Source organism: Pagrus pagrus (genome assembly GCF_965226575.1).
Source record: "Pagrus pagrus genome assembly, chromosome: 3".
NCBI classification, from domain to species: domain Eukaryota; kingdom Metazoa; phylum Chordata; class Actinopteri; order Spariformes; family Sparidae; genus Pagrus; species Pagrus pagrus.
The window spans coordinates 15,120,070-15,137,345 of NC_140187.1; the positions used below are offsets into that span (position 1 = coordinate 15,120,070).

General features: G+C 41.9%; 1 protein-coding gene across 7 annotated transcripts in view; it reads left to right on the forward strand.

Moving 5' to 3' along the window:
- The first annotated feature begins 5,183 nt into the window (after window positions 1-5,183).
- cacna2d2a (calcium channel, voltage-dependent, alpha 2/delta subunit 2a) overlaps window positions 5,184-17,276 on the forward strand; it is a 165,281-nt gene continuing 153,188 nt past the window's right edge. For 3 of the 7 annotated variants that reach the window (XM_084349035.1, XM_084349036.1, XM_084349037.1), the window contains exon 1: window positions 12,528-12,954. In XM_084349035.1, coding sequence (XP_084205161.1) covers window positions 12,839-12,954 — 116 coding nt within the window. In that variant the 5' untranslated portion in view covers window positions 12,528-12,838. Of the gene's footprint in view, window positions 5,322-5,348; window positions 5,528-8,839; window positions 8,937-11,350; window positions 11,435-12,527; window positions 12,955-17,276 lie in introns of those variants that run through there. The other 4 variants (XM_084349040.1, XM_084349041.1, XM_084349038.1 and 1 more) reach the window with 4 other exon arrangements.

Below are 17,276 nucleotides of genomic sequence, written 5' to 3' on the forward strand. Positions count from 1 at the left end.
AACAAAGATCTGGCCTTATTTAGACATTTGAATGTGGAAATGTTACATATTATATCTTTGAGGGTAAAATCTAAAGACAGTCTTGTTACTCCACCATCATAATTACATGCACAGTCATTTCCAGGGCAGGGGATTCTTGTGAGGTTGGAGTTTCTGTGTTCATTGTAGCTCAGGACATGCTTCAGGTGGTCCAGACAGAAGACTTTTTGATAAGCACTCTTCCTCAATCATTATTCTTGTTCAATGGAGTTGAACTGAATTATCACAACATCCGAGGAGGGATTTGAATTCGAGGTGCGCCTTTGTTTATGCTCTATCACCCAATTTCAGTGGCAAACTTGTTGTTAGTGCCGTCCTGCAGAGCGAGCTTTCTTCGATGTTATCACTGCTGATCACTTGGGGATGATTACAGAGGCCGGTCTGCGATACGACGGCGTCGGCACACAAATTCTTAGTGTAGAGGGGAGGATCGAGGCACCCAGGAGACGCACCCCGAGGGACGACTTCTCAACAATCACCTTTCACATTGTGATTGCAAACTATCTGCAGGATCAGAGCCTGTCAGGACCAGCAGGATTATTCTACATCTGCTTACAAAGCTTAAAAGTGACATTTTGGAAGAGTGAGTGATGTGAAGAGGTCACTGGTGTGTGGATTTAATCACTGACAGATGTTGCAACTACAAATATGCTGTTTACATAAACATGTTTGTACGGTTAGATGCTCTGTAGTGGGAAAGAGCACATACATGCACATACAAAAACACAAACACCCACCTACCCACCCACCCGCACATACAAACACACACAGGCCCATTAATCTGCTTTTTGATTCAGGTCTTAATCTCCTGTCTGCAACTCCACTGGCAGGTCCCGCCTCCCAGCTTAGTGGTAACAAAGAGGCTGGAGATTCGTGAAGAGGCTCAAACAGGCAGCATGCATCATAAAACCTGTTTATCTCTGTTGTAACCTTGGTGCTCATGCATGTGTGTACAGGGACAGGGGTTAAAACATGGTGAGCTTCAGGTTTGGTGGTAAAATAACACAAATCAAAAGGTCCAGTTTGTAGGATTAAGGGCCAGAAATGGAATTTAATATTCATAATTATGTTTTCATTAGTGTATGTTACCTGAAATAATATTCATTATGCGTTTGCTTCCATAAAATGAGCCTTTTGTATCTACAGAGGATGGGTTGAACTGCCATCTTTCAACAGTACCCCAGAAAGGACAAACCAAACAGACTGTAAATACGGCCTTTTGTGTTTTTCACATTTTTTCGCGGGCACCTCAGGGGAAGATGAGGCGAGGGGTATTCAGTTGGTTGCAATCTGTAACCACACTTCTATGCCACTTTAATTACCTTTAATAGAAGGTTTGCTTATTGAGACAAGACGCTACCAATTTAGCATTGTGCTACTATTAATTGTTGGACTCATGATGGAAGTTTTTTTTTTGTTAAAGAAAAAAAGAGTAAGAAAAATGACGCAGCAGCACCACTGCCTTTATTCTTCAGTTATCAGTTTGTTTCACTCATCTTTCTTCCTTGTCAAAACCTGGGGCCTATGTAGCCCTCAGTGCAACTCAACTGTGTTATGCTAGTTTAAGTTTGACATAATTGGTTATATAAATGCATATTTAAGTAAGTTACATAAGTTAAGAAACAACTCACTGATGACTTCATTGGCCACGAGCAGCTGTCTCCTGTGTGAACGTCCTGTGCTTGTTTTCCCCAAACACCAACCCCATATTCCTCTTTGCATGCACTTTTTCATTCTTTTACAGTGTCGCCTGATTTCCTCCTTTGCTCCTGTATAATTACTATGACCACTAGAGGTCACCACCTAACGCTTTTTTTCTGGTGAGGACAGACTGCTTTGGCCTCAGCTGACACCACTTGAGGCAATACGTCAGATTTCAGGCAGCTCTCTCGGCAGTACTCCTAAAGACATGTTAACAGACTTTGATGTGTGAATTTTATGTTCCTGTTTAAAGCCAATATAAATATAAATGTGTCTTAGGTTAGCTTGATGAATATTGCTCTTGCTGCACATCAGATACTAAACCACTTGTGACTTCTTTAGTCATGATGTGGACGGCTTACTGCATGTTGGACTTTGCAGTATTGCATAAATGAACCAGAGTTGATCCAAAATATAAAAGCCTGATGATTTGCTACTAATAACCATGGAGGGATTGCTGAGGCATGTTTACTTGTGTGCAGATGTCTTGATTACCGAGCCATTAGATTAATAGAGATAGGCTTTTCCACACTGCTCATAGATCCTGAACATCCCTTGCACAAATAATCACCGCTTAGCAGCGCGAGGTTAATACAACATGCGGCAGAGGCCGGCGAAAGCTGACAGGCCAGCGGTCCAGAGGCAACTCCAGAGGTGAAAGAAGACACCCGCCATAAAAACTGCGGTGAATCATGTCTGCAGCCTCATGGGACCAGCGGACCATGTCCTGGCACTGATAGTTTGACAGATGATACATCACCATCAACTGCAAGATCTATTGTTATGACAGCAGGAAAGATGGTATCATACTGCAGCAATATCCACAATATGACAAACACAAACAAACAACTGTGCACGGACACACACACAAGCGAACTGTAACTGCAAATACACACGAGCTCCAGAACAAATGATAAATTCACTTTTTTCCCCATAAAAATTGCATCTGGCAGATCACAGATTAAATATAGTTTTGTTGTCATTGTTTAAAAACACAATAAGTCACAGTTTGCAAGGCTGATTCCTATCATTAATATTGTTGAAGTACTGTGTGTTTGCCACTAGATGTCTCACTCCGTGCTGTTTTTTTAGGCCACACTTGCCGCACACACACAGTCACATGCAGGGTGCACATGGTGTGTTTAATATGACCAGCCTAGCCACTCTCCACATGTGTTGCAGTCTCCTCTGGGAGGACAGGAAAGCATCTGTCTCCCTCTGTCTGTCTAACACATTTCTGGGAAAATAGCCCAAACCTGCAGCTCAGGAGGAAGGAGAGAAAACACACACACAGAGACACAGATACATGTGTGAACAAAAACAAGAATAATTTGTGCAAATGTATGTTTGCACTGTAATTTCTGTTATAGATTATTGAGGATTAGATTGGACTACATGGATATAATGCTGCTTTATCTCTACAGGCTGAAAGTGATGTAATAATAATAATGATAACAATGATTATTTCTGTGCTTCTCTAAGCCCAGGATAAAATAACCATATCAACAAAACCATTAGGCGTAATAAGGGAAGACACTGCTGGCTTCATTAGGTGCTCACAAGGAGTATCCTCAGGAACAGTCCAGCTCTCTGTTTCACCTGGTTGGTTAGTTTTCTGTTTCTAGTGTTTTGTATTTTCATTGTACTGTGCTGTGGGGAATTGGTGCCCTTTGGACCATTGAGAACATGGCATAAAAGCAATACAGTGTGCGCTTTTTTCAACAGACAGAACAGTAAAGTCATACATGCACGAGCCAGCCCCAGGCTGATGATACAGAAAGACAATTGGCGATTTAATGGATGCAGGAATAAAATATTGTTCAAGGATTCTCTATGACTGAGCTCCAGTAGCACTGTTTTAAATCTGAAAACAATCAGTTGATGAATTAATTGACAGAAAAGTAATCAACAATTTTGCTTATCAATTTATCGTCATTTGTCAACCCAAATTCACAAACATTCACTGGTTCCAGTTTCTCAAATGTGAGGGACTGCTGCTGTTCTCTTTTGTTTATCTTGTTGTAAATTGAATATATTCATATATATACCATTTTTTGTAAATGTCCATATCCAGACCCAATTGTAACAGACTAAAAAGTAGTTGTTTATTAATAATTTTTGACACTTAATTAACCAAACTAAACCAAGCTTTTTTTTTTTTTTGATTTAAATGAATCAATTAGTCAACAGTTTTACATGGTGCATAGCCTCACAGTCCCCTTGTGTGTCCACATGTGGCATGATTTTGCAGTATTAGTGATCATCCTTTGACACATGGTGGCATTGTATTGTAAATACTGTATCATAGAATGAAAAACTGGTATTGATATGTGATGTTAAATGAATGTCCTCAGTGATTTGTACAATTGCATGTGTCCATCTTAATTCTGACAGCACCTACAAGTTTCTGGACCAGAAACTTCACCTATATACATCATTTCTATGAGACATGCTTCTGTCTGTAACTTATCTTTTGAGCTTATGAAGCATAATGCTTTATGGTAAGTCTTTTTTTTAATGCTAATTTGATTACAAGATAAATGTATTTAACTAAAAGATAGATATCCACCAAATTAATTACTTTTAATTTTAAGGGACTGTGATTGGTGTTAAACCCAGTTCTGTGATCCATCTGATTTTGAGACCCAAATAGGAATTTCAGCTTTTTTTGTGTGCAAGTTTTCTTTATCCACTCCTTAGAGACACTGCAACCACTGGGTCTAAATGAGACATGAGTGTTTTGTTATGAATAAACTACAATAGATTTTCCATGCTCTATGTTCTATGAAGACTGTAGCCAGGTGTTTCACATAGCATGTATCTATATTGTTTGCATATTCATATTGTATATATTGTGAACTTTAGACACACTATTTTGTCTTTATTTTGTAGACCACTATGAGCCACATAAGTTGAACTGAATAACACAACTGTTCTGCATTCAGGCTAATTTAGTGATGTTTTTACTGCAATATATATAAATATATTTTATTATACTTATTACAAACTTTATTGTGATAGGTTTGGAAAAACAATAGTATTTGGGGTAGATTACTTTGACAGGTGTCAACCAAAGACTAGTGACCATTTATCTTAATATTGAGATTCAGTCAAAACCAAACCTTGATAACTGTGGTAGCACACACTGCAGAGCACTATCTAGGCCTATCTGGTCGACATTGTGGTCATTTCCATGTAAGCTAGTAAATCTAATCCTCTCGCAATGTAACGCAATTAGCAGGGTAACATAATTTGATGCAACACCAGCCGGAAACGCTCAGGGGCGTGATCAACTTCCTCCCTATGAACTGTTCGTGAACTTGAAGCGGCCTTTCTTCTACGCAGTGTCACGGCAGGACTGAGCGTCTGAGGAGGAGCTTCTTCCCTCAGGCCATTTGCACAATAAACTCCCACAAACTAACATAACACACACTCAACACACACCATATAACACACACACACATGCATACACACTGATACCTTGCACACGGTCTTGAATCTTCAATCCAGCCGACGAGGAAGCTGATTGGACAAGCCCTCAACCAATCAACTCCAAGTAACGTTCCCATCACGTAGCGAGCGTAAGTAACGTTAGCGTCATACAATTAGCTAAAACAGCATAAATAATCTGTGAGACCTGCGTTAATCCATTTTTTTTTAGATAAACAGTGACTTACTGTGGATGGGGTTCCTTGTAGTGATAACATGAATTATTGTTACGTTCCTCGGGTGACCAGAAACACCACTCAAACAAGTTGGACGCTTCAGTGTCAGCTGAATGTGTACAGTAAGTAGCTAGCTAATTGTTTGCTAACATGTTAGCCTGGATAATAGTGGAAGACAATATTATGCTAATGATTTGAGTTTGTTGGCTTATTTTAAAGCTCTTCTGTCTCCTGTTGTCAGAAATTGTGCTTTAGGATAATATCCTCAGTTGAACGGTATCAAACAGTCATGATGATAAATGCTAAACAAAGACAAACTGCACTGACGAGGATGAACTGTATAATAAGTTAGTACTGTTGTGCTGCAGAGATGCCCTGGTCTACAAATCTTCGTCTCCACATTGAAGAAAACATGCTTGTTTGGTACAGATCCCAACAAATGTCACATCATCATGATTTTATTAATTGAAATTGTAGTTTTTTTTCCTTGTAAATATGATCATTACCAAAAATCGCAAATGAAATCACAAACGCAGTATCTGTCAAAATAAATGCAATGGGATTTTTAAATAATGTCATGCTGCCTTGATTTCAGCTGATGTTTTCATTATCATTATCTTCTGAATATTTGAACAAGTAAAGCAGCCTGAGAAGCTGGGATTAGGTTGTTCTCGATCGTCAAAATAGTTGCAGATTTTTTCTTTTTACTTGCAGCTCAGTTAATAATTTCATCTCTGTTTTATTCTATAATTTAATGTGTTATTTGTTGTATAAAGGTCCATCTAGAGGCAGGTGTTGTTGGCAGAGTAGCTTAAGCTGTAAATGTTGGGATCTTTGTCATGATCGATTCAATACAGTATACTTGACTTTATAATGATAAATTATTAATACATAAACCAACAGGGATACAAATGATATACTCCATAAAGCTAACCTCCTTTTTCATGCCGTGTTTACCTTAACAGGTCATCACTATCAGATTAAAAACCCATTTTACAGCTCAGAGTGACGGTAGTCTATACCATCACATACAAGCTAAATGCCGCAGCTGCACGGCCTGAGAAGGTTAGCTGTAGTCATGCAAGGTGATGTGATGTATTAGGGGCTTTCAGTCTTGGTCCTGCCCCTCGCTGCAGGCCACCTATTTCCCTTCTATTTCCCCATGAATTCTCGCTCGCTCCGTCTGCGGTTGTAAAAATCTGCCAGTTTGAGTACAGCTGTGTGTGTTTATGTGTCTGTCAGAGTGTGACTGTGGAGAATAAGCTCCAGAATGTGTGTTATCTATTAATTCCTTCATTAAGCTCTTATCACCAGTTTTAATGCCAATTAAGATGCGCTTTAATGTGACGGCAGGGCGGGCAAGCGACTGTGCACTTCTCACTCCACATTGACAAGAGAAGAGGAGTAGACCACGTTCAGAAAGGACCACCCACTCGCCTTATCAAGCCACTAAGGCGCCATGGGCCTGTTAGTTTTGCCTCTTTAACACTGACACTGTTTAATATGCTCTATATGGCGGCACCTAATATTTTTCACACACTGCTGAAGTACCGAAGGCCAATTGGATGTCGGCATGCCACTGTGGAGCAGCTTGAAGTTACTCCATTTACCTAAATTCAATCTATTTCCGGTCCTGTTTATATTCCATTTCAGTTTTTAAACAAAAACATTTGAAAAACAGGGGCTTACTGAGTTTTGCTTGAACTGGGAGATGAGTTGAAAATCATTGCGAGGGGCAGAAATCACATGCTCTGCTGCATGATGTAGGACATGTAGAGGTCGCAGCTTTCTCTGAATGTGGTTGAGCAATGCTCTGCTGTATTTACTCACCGGAGAGGGGCCACATATAGAGAGAGAGGCATACATGCTCACATTGCTACATACAGACAGGTCTGTGCCTCCTATGTACCAGCCATATGGAGCAAGACAAAACTTTTGCAAATGCATTCAGGGTCATAATGAACACTTTTGTGTGAATTATAATTAGATAGCATTGACTGATCTGCAATATGCAGACTAAGCAGATGGCTCATGGACAGTGAGGAGAGGCGGGGGGTGTTGTGGGGCGATGGACTACAGGTCTCCTGTTATAGCAGCTGGCTGACAACTCAGGGATACTGTGTGTCAGCAGAGGGAGAGAAAAAGAGAGATAGAAGAAGAGGGATGGATGGAGGGAACGAAAAGGGACTGACAGAAATAGAGGAGTGGATTGTGGATGAAGAGAGAGAACTTCAAACTAACTGCTGATTATTTTCTCGATAACCAGTTAACCACTTGAATGTCATAATAGTGTACAATGGTGTATAGCCTAATGCCTGTTACATTGCGGAATCTGACACTTTTAATTTCTTTGTTTTCTCCATCCAACAGCATAAAACACAAGATTATTCAGTTTATTATCATATGACAGAGAAAAGCAGACAATCTTAACTTTTAAGATGCTGGATGTATGGAGTATTTTTGGCAATTTTGCTTGACAAATAAGTCAAAGTTATCACGTTGTCACATTATTTTCTTATCAATTAACTAATTGGTTCATTGTCTGATAATTTTTGCTCTGATTATGCAGGGATATACTGAAATTTTCTGATACTAGTGTAGACAAGACACCTGGGTGTTGGTACTGATACAGAAAGGATTTTGTTAAAAATACACACATTTTTCTGGAAAACAAAAGCCAAATTGTCAAATGTTGCCTAGATACGGGAGGCAGTAAACAACTTTTTATGAATAGTCTATAAAGGGCAATTAATGATAAATTTAATTAAATGTGGCCAAAGAACAAGTAAACAAGAATACAAACTGACCAGACTACACACACATTAAGTCTGTACCAAAATCAAACTATAGTTTGATAACCAGCCCTGTTATCAAGTACAGCCTTCAGTGCAAGTACAGCCTTCATGTTCCACGCTGGTGTGAACATTAAGTCTAACACATGTTGGATTGACATTGCCATGAAAAACAAACAAAAATGAGCTCCTGTTAGAGCTTTCCTCAGTGTGTTAACGCCATCTCGTCTCTCGTCTCCCTGTGTGGCGCTGACGTCTCTTTCCTCCCCTCTATTTTCTACTCTCTATCCTTCTCAATCCCAGCTTTGATGTATGCATGAGGGAGGATTTCCTGAAGACCAAAGAGGCCATTACCCAGGGGCCATTAGGCCTCTAGTAGAGCATGTCAATGAGTGCTGAGTCTTGCTCTGTTTTCACATGCAGCCACTTTATGTGTGGGTAGGGTAGGGAAGGGGGGGATTCCTCGGGAGTGATAAAGTTTAGCCTTAAACGTATATATATCTCCATCATAAATATCTGTGTTTTTATCAGAACAGCTCTGTTGGTGCGCCCACGCTGTAACATTTGATATAGTGGTTGTTTTCCTACTATTGCACGTGAGGAGGTTGGGTCATTAATTGGTGCTGTTGTTCTTTCATGCAGACTAAGAGCGAGGGGAGTGAGTCATCATCATCAGGATGAAATGCTCTGACATTTGAGCATGAAAGTCCCAGAGTGCCTTGCGGCCCAACATCGCTGGGTATGTTTGTATTTTACAGTAAGGGATGTACGCAGAGCGCTGTGGTCTGAATGAGATATGTTTTTATTTTGTTTATTAGCCAAGCGTTGAGGTCATGTAGGTAACAGCCACATTACGGAGCAAATCAAGTAATGAGGGATGCGGGATATACAAATATTTATGTAAACAAGGAGGTCTGTGTGTTATTTAGATGGGATCTTTGTGTTGTGTTGAGTTGATGAAACTAAATGGGATGATAAGCCGTGAGGTGAGCAGGGAGTAAGCTGAAGGGGACACAGAGGGAAGATAACCTTGATTGCCGGAATCACTCTGCCGATCTCTTCAGTATATCCCCGTAGAGGACAAGGGCACACCGACTCCGCTGTGGTTTTTAAAAAAATAAAATAAAATGCCCTCAAAGAAAGTGTGTGGTAAATGAGTGATAGTATATCATGCTCCTGTTTTTACAGAGAGCACTTGAGAGGATCATTGAAGTTTGCTGAGAGCGTCGGGACTCTCTCTCAAGGGCAGCTGGCTCTATCATCTGCGGCGAATGCGACGCGCAGTCCTTCTCTAATCAGAAATATAAAATCTTTGCATTCAGCATGCTGACTAGACTAGGTTTTACAGAGTGTGAAGCCTCACTTTTCTGTCCAGCGCAGCAGAACATCAGTATACAGGCCACAGAGAGGGAGAGACGGAGGAGGAGGTTAGGGAGGGAGAGAAAGATGGATAAGGTAGAGGAAAAGGAAGATAAGAGGCCAGTGTGTATGTGTGTGTGTGTCTGGATGTGTGGGCTGCGCCTCTACTGGTGACTTCCCCGAGGCCCGGAGACAGTGGAAACAAGGAGTGATTAATTTTACTCCAACCTACTTGGCCTCTGTCTGGGGGAGCAGTCCCCAGAAAGTCAGATACGGAACAACGAGGGCCGTCTCCTTCCGCTCAACTCCCCAGATCAATACCAGATTGGCAGGTCAATCTCTTCAGGAGAAACTGCGCGGCCAATGAGATGAGCCGCCGAGCAGCTGAGACCCGCCTCTCGTCTTGCCTTTCTCACCATTCAGAGGATCGACAGAGCTCGAGGTCATTGATCTGTGTGTTTTCACTGAGCGGATCCCTTAGCTGGCCCGATCGATCGGCTCTAATAAAGAGTGGATTCTCTATAAGCATCGCAGCGTGTTCAATGAGATCCAAGGCCCCAGGGTGGCAATCACCTCTTTTATCTGCCACTCTTTCGCCCATGACCACTACACACGCATCCACGCATTCAGGCAGATGAAATGTAATTTGCATTTAAGGTATTAGTGTGACGAAGTGGAGTGTGACAAGGCCATACGTGAGAAATTACTGCTTAAATTGGTCCCAGCAACCGCAGAACAACCGGAGGCATCCTATCCATCCAGAGAGACATCTCTACCCCCTGGTGTTATGTTTGCACAAATGAAACCCCTTTCTGTTCCATGTTCTGTCCATTAGAGAAAACTACATGTTTGTGCGTTAACTAAAAAATTCAAATTGCATCCATTTTTTTCTGTCGAGGCCCGGTGAGCCAGGTAAATTGAGATAAGTTTGCTTAATGTATGTTTGAATGGAGGGAGAAAACAAGGGGTGGCTGTGAGTCAGCAGAAATGTTGAATGTGAGTCAGCAAGCCTATATCACTCCACCAGTATCTGTTTGTTGTTGTCATTAATGTCATGATGGGAAGTGTGGTACAGTAAATTAATGTGCGAGAGTAGCCATCAATTAGGCTTATTTTCCTCCGCATAGGAAATAATAATAAATCAAAACACCGCTGTCCTGCTTCTCTGCCACAGATTTGTTTGGAGGGGTGGATGAGAGGGAGTCGCTTGCTCAATATGTCTCAAAAATTAGTCGCTCTGGGGAATAAAAGCATATTTTTTATTTATTTTATTTTTTTTATCTCCACTTCCTGAGGAGCAAGCCAAGATATTTGTTCTGACTGACTGATCCCTGACATTTATGTACATGAGCAGGGGACCGCTGCTGTAGCTCTTCATCCCCGCCGTCAGGTGGGTTTTTCCCCTCCTGCTGAGATCTGTGCCCCGCAGTGTGTCCTTTCGACCAAAACAGCGCCGTCTTCACTGTCAGTGAAGAGACAGAAATACCGTGCAGCAGCCCCGTCGACTGCTGCGTGGCTCTCTGTAGCAGAGCACCTGTGTGTCCCCTGCTGACTGACTGAGCCAAGGACGACGCAGCCACAAGACCGGCTGTCTCCAGCAAATAAAGAACACGAGATGTAAGAACCCGGGCTTCTGGAACTGGAAAAACCTAAACTGCTCTGTTTTACAAAGGACGTGCCTCCTCCCAACATCTGGGACAGAAGCACACCTGGAACACATTATGTACAAAGCTTTACATCTTCATTGTGTGTTCTCTACCGCATTGACTAACCTGAAAAAATGTGTTTGTTTAGGTGCAAACGTGCCACACCTACTGTGCCAGCTGAAATAGGAAGATCAGAAAACAAACAGCAGCGCAGGAAAGGGTAAGAAGACAGGTACAGGTGCACACACACATATGCACACGACCCCAAACAAACACACACACACACGCACACAGCTGATAGAGGGAGATATTCACTTCTCCGGGGGGTAACTTCATGCTGAATTAGATTTACTCTGAGGTTTCAGTGCATCTCTCCTCCTTGTTTACCTTTTAAAGCGAACAGTATCTGACTTATGACCAGAGGAAAACTCGCTCCAGTAGAATTATTAACAAGCTCATGATTATTCAGAGGCTCCCAGTTATGAGAAACAAGGAGACAAGTTGCATTTCACACACTTTAAGCCCACTCCTACCAAATGGCTGTTGACAATATGAAACCAGAGCTAGGTGTCCAAAACAAGGTTATTAATTATCCTTGCATTCATTTAAATGTTCATCCGCTGGACCAGATGCGCTAATAAGTAGAACAAATGTAGTTGGAGAGCAGCCCCAAGGTGATTGCTGAATGTTTACACTCCAGTTAATACAATCCGCCCCTCTAGAGTCCAGCCTCTAATTACCAAAATAAAGCCTTGATTTGTGCTTATGATCCCGAGTTTGAGGAGGACACAGGTACGGAGAGTGGACATGAGGAGGAGGAGAGGAGGTGGCCTGATGCGCGCCCCCGTCTGTCGCCCAGGAGCGGGCGGATTGAACGGGGGAAGGAGGACCGCTTGTGCCAGCGGCTGGGTGAAGCTCCACCGATGGACCGGATGGATACAGGAAGTCGGGTCATCGTACCTTCAAAATAAAGCTATTCACGTGACGAAAAAAACCCCTTGAACTCGTGCTCGGATGTCGTGCCAAATGGATAAACTTTTCAACAGCAGACATTTCTCTTAAATGTGTAAATAAGTGCGCTATCTCTGGTCACGTAGGCTCACTGTGATGTTGCAGCACCCTGCTCCCAGCAAGGTGTTTCACTGAGAGTACAACAGTAGAGTGAGATTCGTACGAAAACACCATCCTGACGCTTTTAACGCTATACATTGCCCTGAAACCCGTAAAGTATTTTATTTTGAAAACCGGGATGGGAACGCAATATCGTCGTCGCGTCCAGCTTGCCTCTGTGTGGCTGTTACATTGGAGAGAGTGGGAGAGAAAAGGAGCAAATGTGCGCGGCGGCGGTGAGGGAGGGAGGACAGCGAGTGCGCAAATAGGCAGCCAGGCACATCAGCAAGCAGCGGCAGAGCATCTTCCTGATCCTGATCTCCCGTGATCTTCAGCTGCCAATCCACTGTGCGCGTCTCTCTGATTGAGATTTCACTGCCGGGCTGAAGTGTCCAGAAGCCTCCGCCAACCATCACCTCCCACCACACACTTTCTCTGGAGCTCGGTTATTCTTAGCTCAGCTGCGAGAGACTGTCCTTCCGGTCCTTCTCTTATTTATCCCAGTTTCTTGAATATTTAATGGAAAATGGCGATCTGCGCGCAGTCGTACGGTGTTTTCTGCCTCTTCGCCATCCAAACTGTACTTATCATATGCGTGTCCACGCCGACAGACGGGACCCACCTCTTCCCCCAGCACTACACGTAAGTACCCTGCACCGTTTTGGGGGGGGATGAACCGGGGGTGCGGGAGCGCGGAACTAGGACAGGTGGCCCCGACAAGCCTGCACACATGCGGCGCCGTTCACCTCGGTGCGCGATAGGGCTGCTGTCCCTGATGTTCAAACACAGACGCAGTTTCCGTCTCTGATGCTGCGTTATGAATCTCGCCCTCACAAAGCCTATACTGTTGTTTTCGTTGTTGTGGGCAGTGGCATTTAATACCCAAAGCCCTTTTTCAATTTGTCATAGTCGACGTGGAATCAGGCTACAGGGAGCGTGCACAGGTGCCACTGGCGAATAAGCCAACCGAGCCGTAATTTATTAGGACATCCATCGGGATGGAAATAAAAATAATAGTCGGTGTGTTGTTTGGCTGTCATTGCATGGGGGGGAAGAATATCCCATTTACGCATGATGGATAGGCTGAGCTACTGCGAGGCTAGTCTAAAAAAAAGTGCACTGGATACTAAACACGCACTGTGGTAATAATAATCTCCATCCCACCGCAGAATACACTGGTGTTTTCAACTGGATGATTTTAATTTAGACACCGACTCAACTAATTAGTGTGTGCCGCAGGAGGAGCGTCAGGTGAACTCCCTGCTCTCACAAACTCCTGAACTAGTTGCTCAGACTCTGTTCGCAGCATCACGGCCACGACACGAACATCTGGTTTTACCAAGTGATCATAAAGCTGATAGTTTGTGTCGTGCAGGTGTTTTATAGTAGACATTTAAGATGCATTCAAGGCCGGTGTGGCGGCGTTGCTTTAACTAAGTGACCGCATGCACAGAAAGTAGCATCCAGCTGTGTGTGAGCCTGTGTTGGACTTTCTCAGCGGGCACCTGTTGGGTAATTGATTTGCAATAATTTGCGGATATCACGCGTGATTTCTCCACGACAGTTTCACCTTGAATGACCCGAAACATCAGCACCGAACTATCCGAAACAAGATTGACGATAATTGGCCGGGGAAAAAAAAGTGTTTTCTTTTCTTCTTCTTTTTTTAAAGTGAGCGTCGCTTCAGTTTAAATGACATTTCCATATGTTTCCGTCCTGTAGTGAATCCCGTGAAGCCAGAGTGCAACAGTTCCTCACTCGAGTCTACGTGATGACGTGATGATCTGTGTGTGAACATGATGTGTAGCCTGTAGTGATGATTAGTCAGTCAGGTTCACAGAAATGACAAGAATCTAAATGCTCCCTGATGCACACAGCGGATGATCGCTTTGAGATCTCTGGGGTTTTGTTGTTCCTGATGGCCAAGGTGACTTTCAGAGGGAAGATCACTTCTCCTATATCAGCTACTGTGTGATTGATTAGAAGTGACTATTAGCTGCATCATTGATTTGATCACTTGAGCACAATAAATACAATTAATTTGGAGATTTTAAAAAAATGAATTAATTCTTTTTACTGTATTTCATTATCTATTTAAAACTAAACCTGTAGTTAATGAATATATGCTGTGTTTATAAACTTGCGGCTATATCTCCTTTACTTTTCCCTTAAAATACACAGAATGATTTTCACCAGTATTTAGTTTATTTATTGTAATTATACTGGATTACAGTTACTATTTTAAAACGATGTAAATCTCATTTCTTGTTATTGTTACAGCTTGACAGCTCATTATTTAAGCAGGTACAAATAAGATAAATACTCCAGGTATTGTAATATATGTCGTCAGTCATCTCTTGGCTTTTGCGTCACCCTCACCGCTGTGCTGTCGGCAGAATTCAACAGTTATCTAATTGAAGTGTAAAGGGAGCTGCTGTGACCGTTTATCGGGTTTACCTGACACACACACCGGGTGGAGCTCGTGTGTATTTGAGGTCTAACCGAGGAAATGTGTCCATAAGAACGGGCAGAATGTCCTCTAGTTCATTTTAACGGCAGAAAAGTGCACATTTTCTACGGCATGTCACTTAAAAGCCTGGTCTAAATTTTATGTATTGTGTTGCAGTGTTGTTTATGTGTGTGTGTGTGTGGGTGTGTGTGTGGGTGTGGGTAGAGGAAGAAGGTGAAGTTATTTTCCTATTTCTATATTTTGTGGAGTAAACCTGTTTCAATAACTGGCATCTAAATGGATGGATGTTCAATCTTCTCTATCAATGTAAAATATCATCACTTACCTCAGTCTATATGACACTTGGAGCAATTTCCCCCAAATTTCTGTTATTACCGAACATATGAAAATAGTCCACCTTCTGCCCTTAAAGATCTCTCACCATCGCACTTGCAGTGACGAGATCCATTGCAGCAGAACGAACATGACGCGGTGTGTGTGGCCGACACATCCAAACTCATTTCATCACATTTTTCTGCTTTTCCATAATGTTTTGCATAACATAAATCATAATGCACAGAATCTATAAAGTAGACGCAGCTGCCAAATAGCAAAGTTTTAATACTATATCAGACTACAAAGTGCCAGAGAGCATCAGTCGGCTTTCAGTTATAATGCATATTGACGACTTTTAAAGAAGCGTCACAGCTTCCAATGCATTAATTGAACGCTGGGCCTCATTTGTGCATATAGTTAACCAAACATGTGTCTCCTGGTCTGAGATGTGTTACTGAATGGAGGGATTTACTGTGTAAGTCCCTTTACAGCAGTGCATCTTGTCTTCAGATGTTGTCATGCGATCTTGCCTGAAGCAGGTCAGTTGTGTTGAGGCTTCACACTAGATTTTCGCTGGCTGTCACTGCATCATGGACATCAGTCTGCATATTTTAGTTGTCTTGATTTATTAATATAGTAACATAGATTTAGAAAGTGAGATCACCAGGAGGGAGGAGTGATGAGAATAATGTGTGCAGGTGTGTCTGTAGAGCTGGTAGATGTGTGTGCGTATTCTGTGTTTAAGAAATCGTGCTGCTACAGTTTTTGTTAAAGATATAATATGTGACAATTGGACTACTCCTACGTTGTATATTTTGTTATCCAGAATATTTCCAACAGTGTTCAAACCCAGAGAAATCCATGATTTTATTCAAAGTAACTGTCCGTTTCGTTTGGTTGCCTGACGCTATAACTTCGGGGAAAACACCAGATGATACGTCAGAGAGTGAGGAGGGAGGTCTGCGAACGTGACTAGACGTGACATGAATAAAACTTTAATACGTTGCCTCATCCATGAACATTTCCGCCTGAGTCACGTCAGATAGATTTTCATTTCTAGTAGTCACTGTTTAACAATGAAGACAACAACTCCCATGATCCCCACCTCCCACTCTGCTTCACAACATCATCAAACTGCGTCTTTTGTTTTCATTGTTTTGAATGAGATACCCCCTAGCTGCAGAAATTTAATGATATAACTATTATATCATTGAATTATTGCAATGTAAGTAGATCTGGCTGAGTGACCTCATCAGGATTTTCCAACGTGCTGCTTGGTCATCTGGTCCATGTGGTCGACAATATCCTGAACCTTCCTGGTTCAGATGAATTATTGCATGAATTCAACAACAGTAAAACCTAAATTACCTAAAATATTCTTGTATTCTTGTTTTATTATTGTTTCAATATGTTGATGTTTTACTTCACTGAGATGGTGAGGCGAAGTCACACGCCCCTTCCAGTGGACAACCATGGGACGTTATTTCAGAAAATGATGTATGGTAGTTAATTCTGGGAGAGAAATATTTTTTTCATCCTGTTTCAGTTGTTCAGTGAATTACACATATGTTTGTCAATGTAAAAAGACAATTTTAAACCTGAGATAATCGCAGTGTGTCATAAAACTGTTAAAGCATAAGACAGTGAAAATATATAATTGGAAATAATTCACACACAACATTCGCTTAAGTGATATTAAGTCGTCTCATTTAGCACTCACATAAAACTTTTGTAGGGCCAGTCTCGTATACTAGCTAGCTCACCAAACTGATTTGTGATTTTCACGTTTTTGATACGTTTTCTGTGCCGAGGAGACGGCCATGTTGGTGTTGGTGACATATATTGTGTGAGACGATGTAGTTCACTGAGTAGTTTAACACAAAGCTAATCAATATTTTACGATCTTTGCGACAAACTGTGACTGTCTTGACTTGCAAAATTATCTTTTAAATTGACAGACATCATATGTGTAATTCATGGCACAGTTCAAACAGGATAAAAAGTGTATTTGTCTCTTGCTATTACGTACTGTACAATTTTCTTCCTGAAATAAGGTCCCAAGGGACGGGACTTTGCCTCTCTTCTGCACAGGGTCACCAGATGTCCTGAAAAATTTGGAGCAGTCCTAAATTATAAGCAGTTGTCCTGAATCCTGAATCCTGTCCTAATTGTCCTAAAT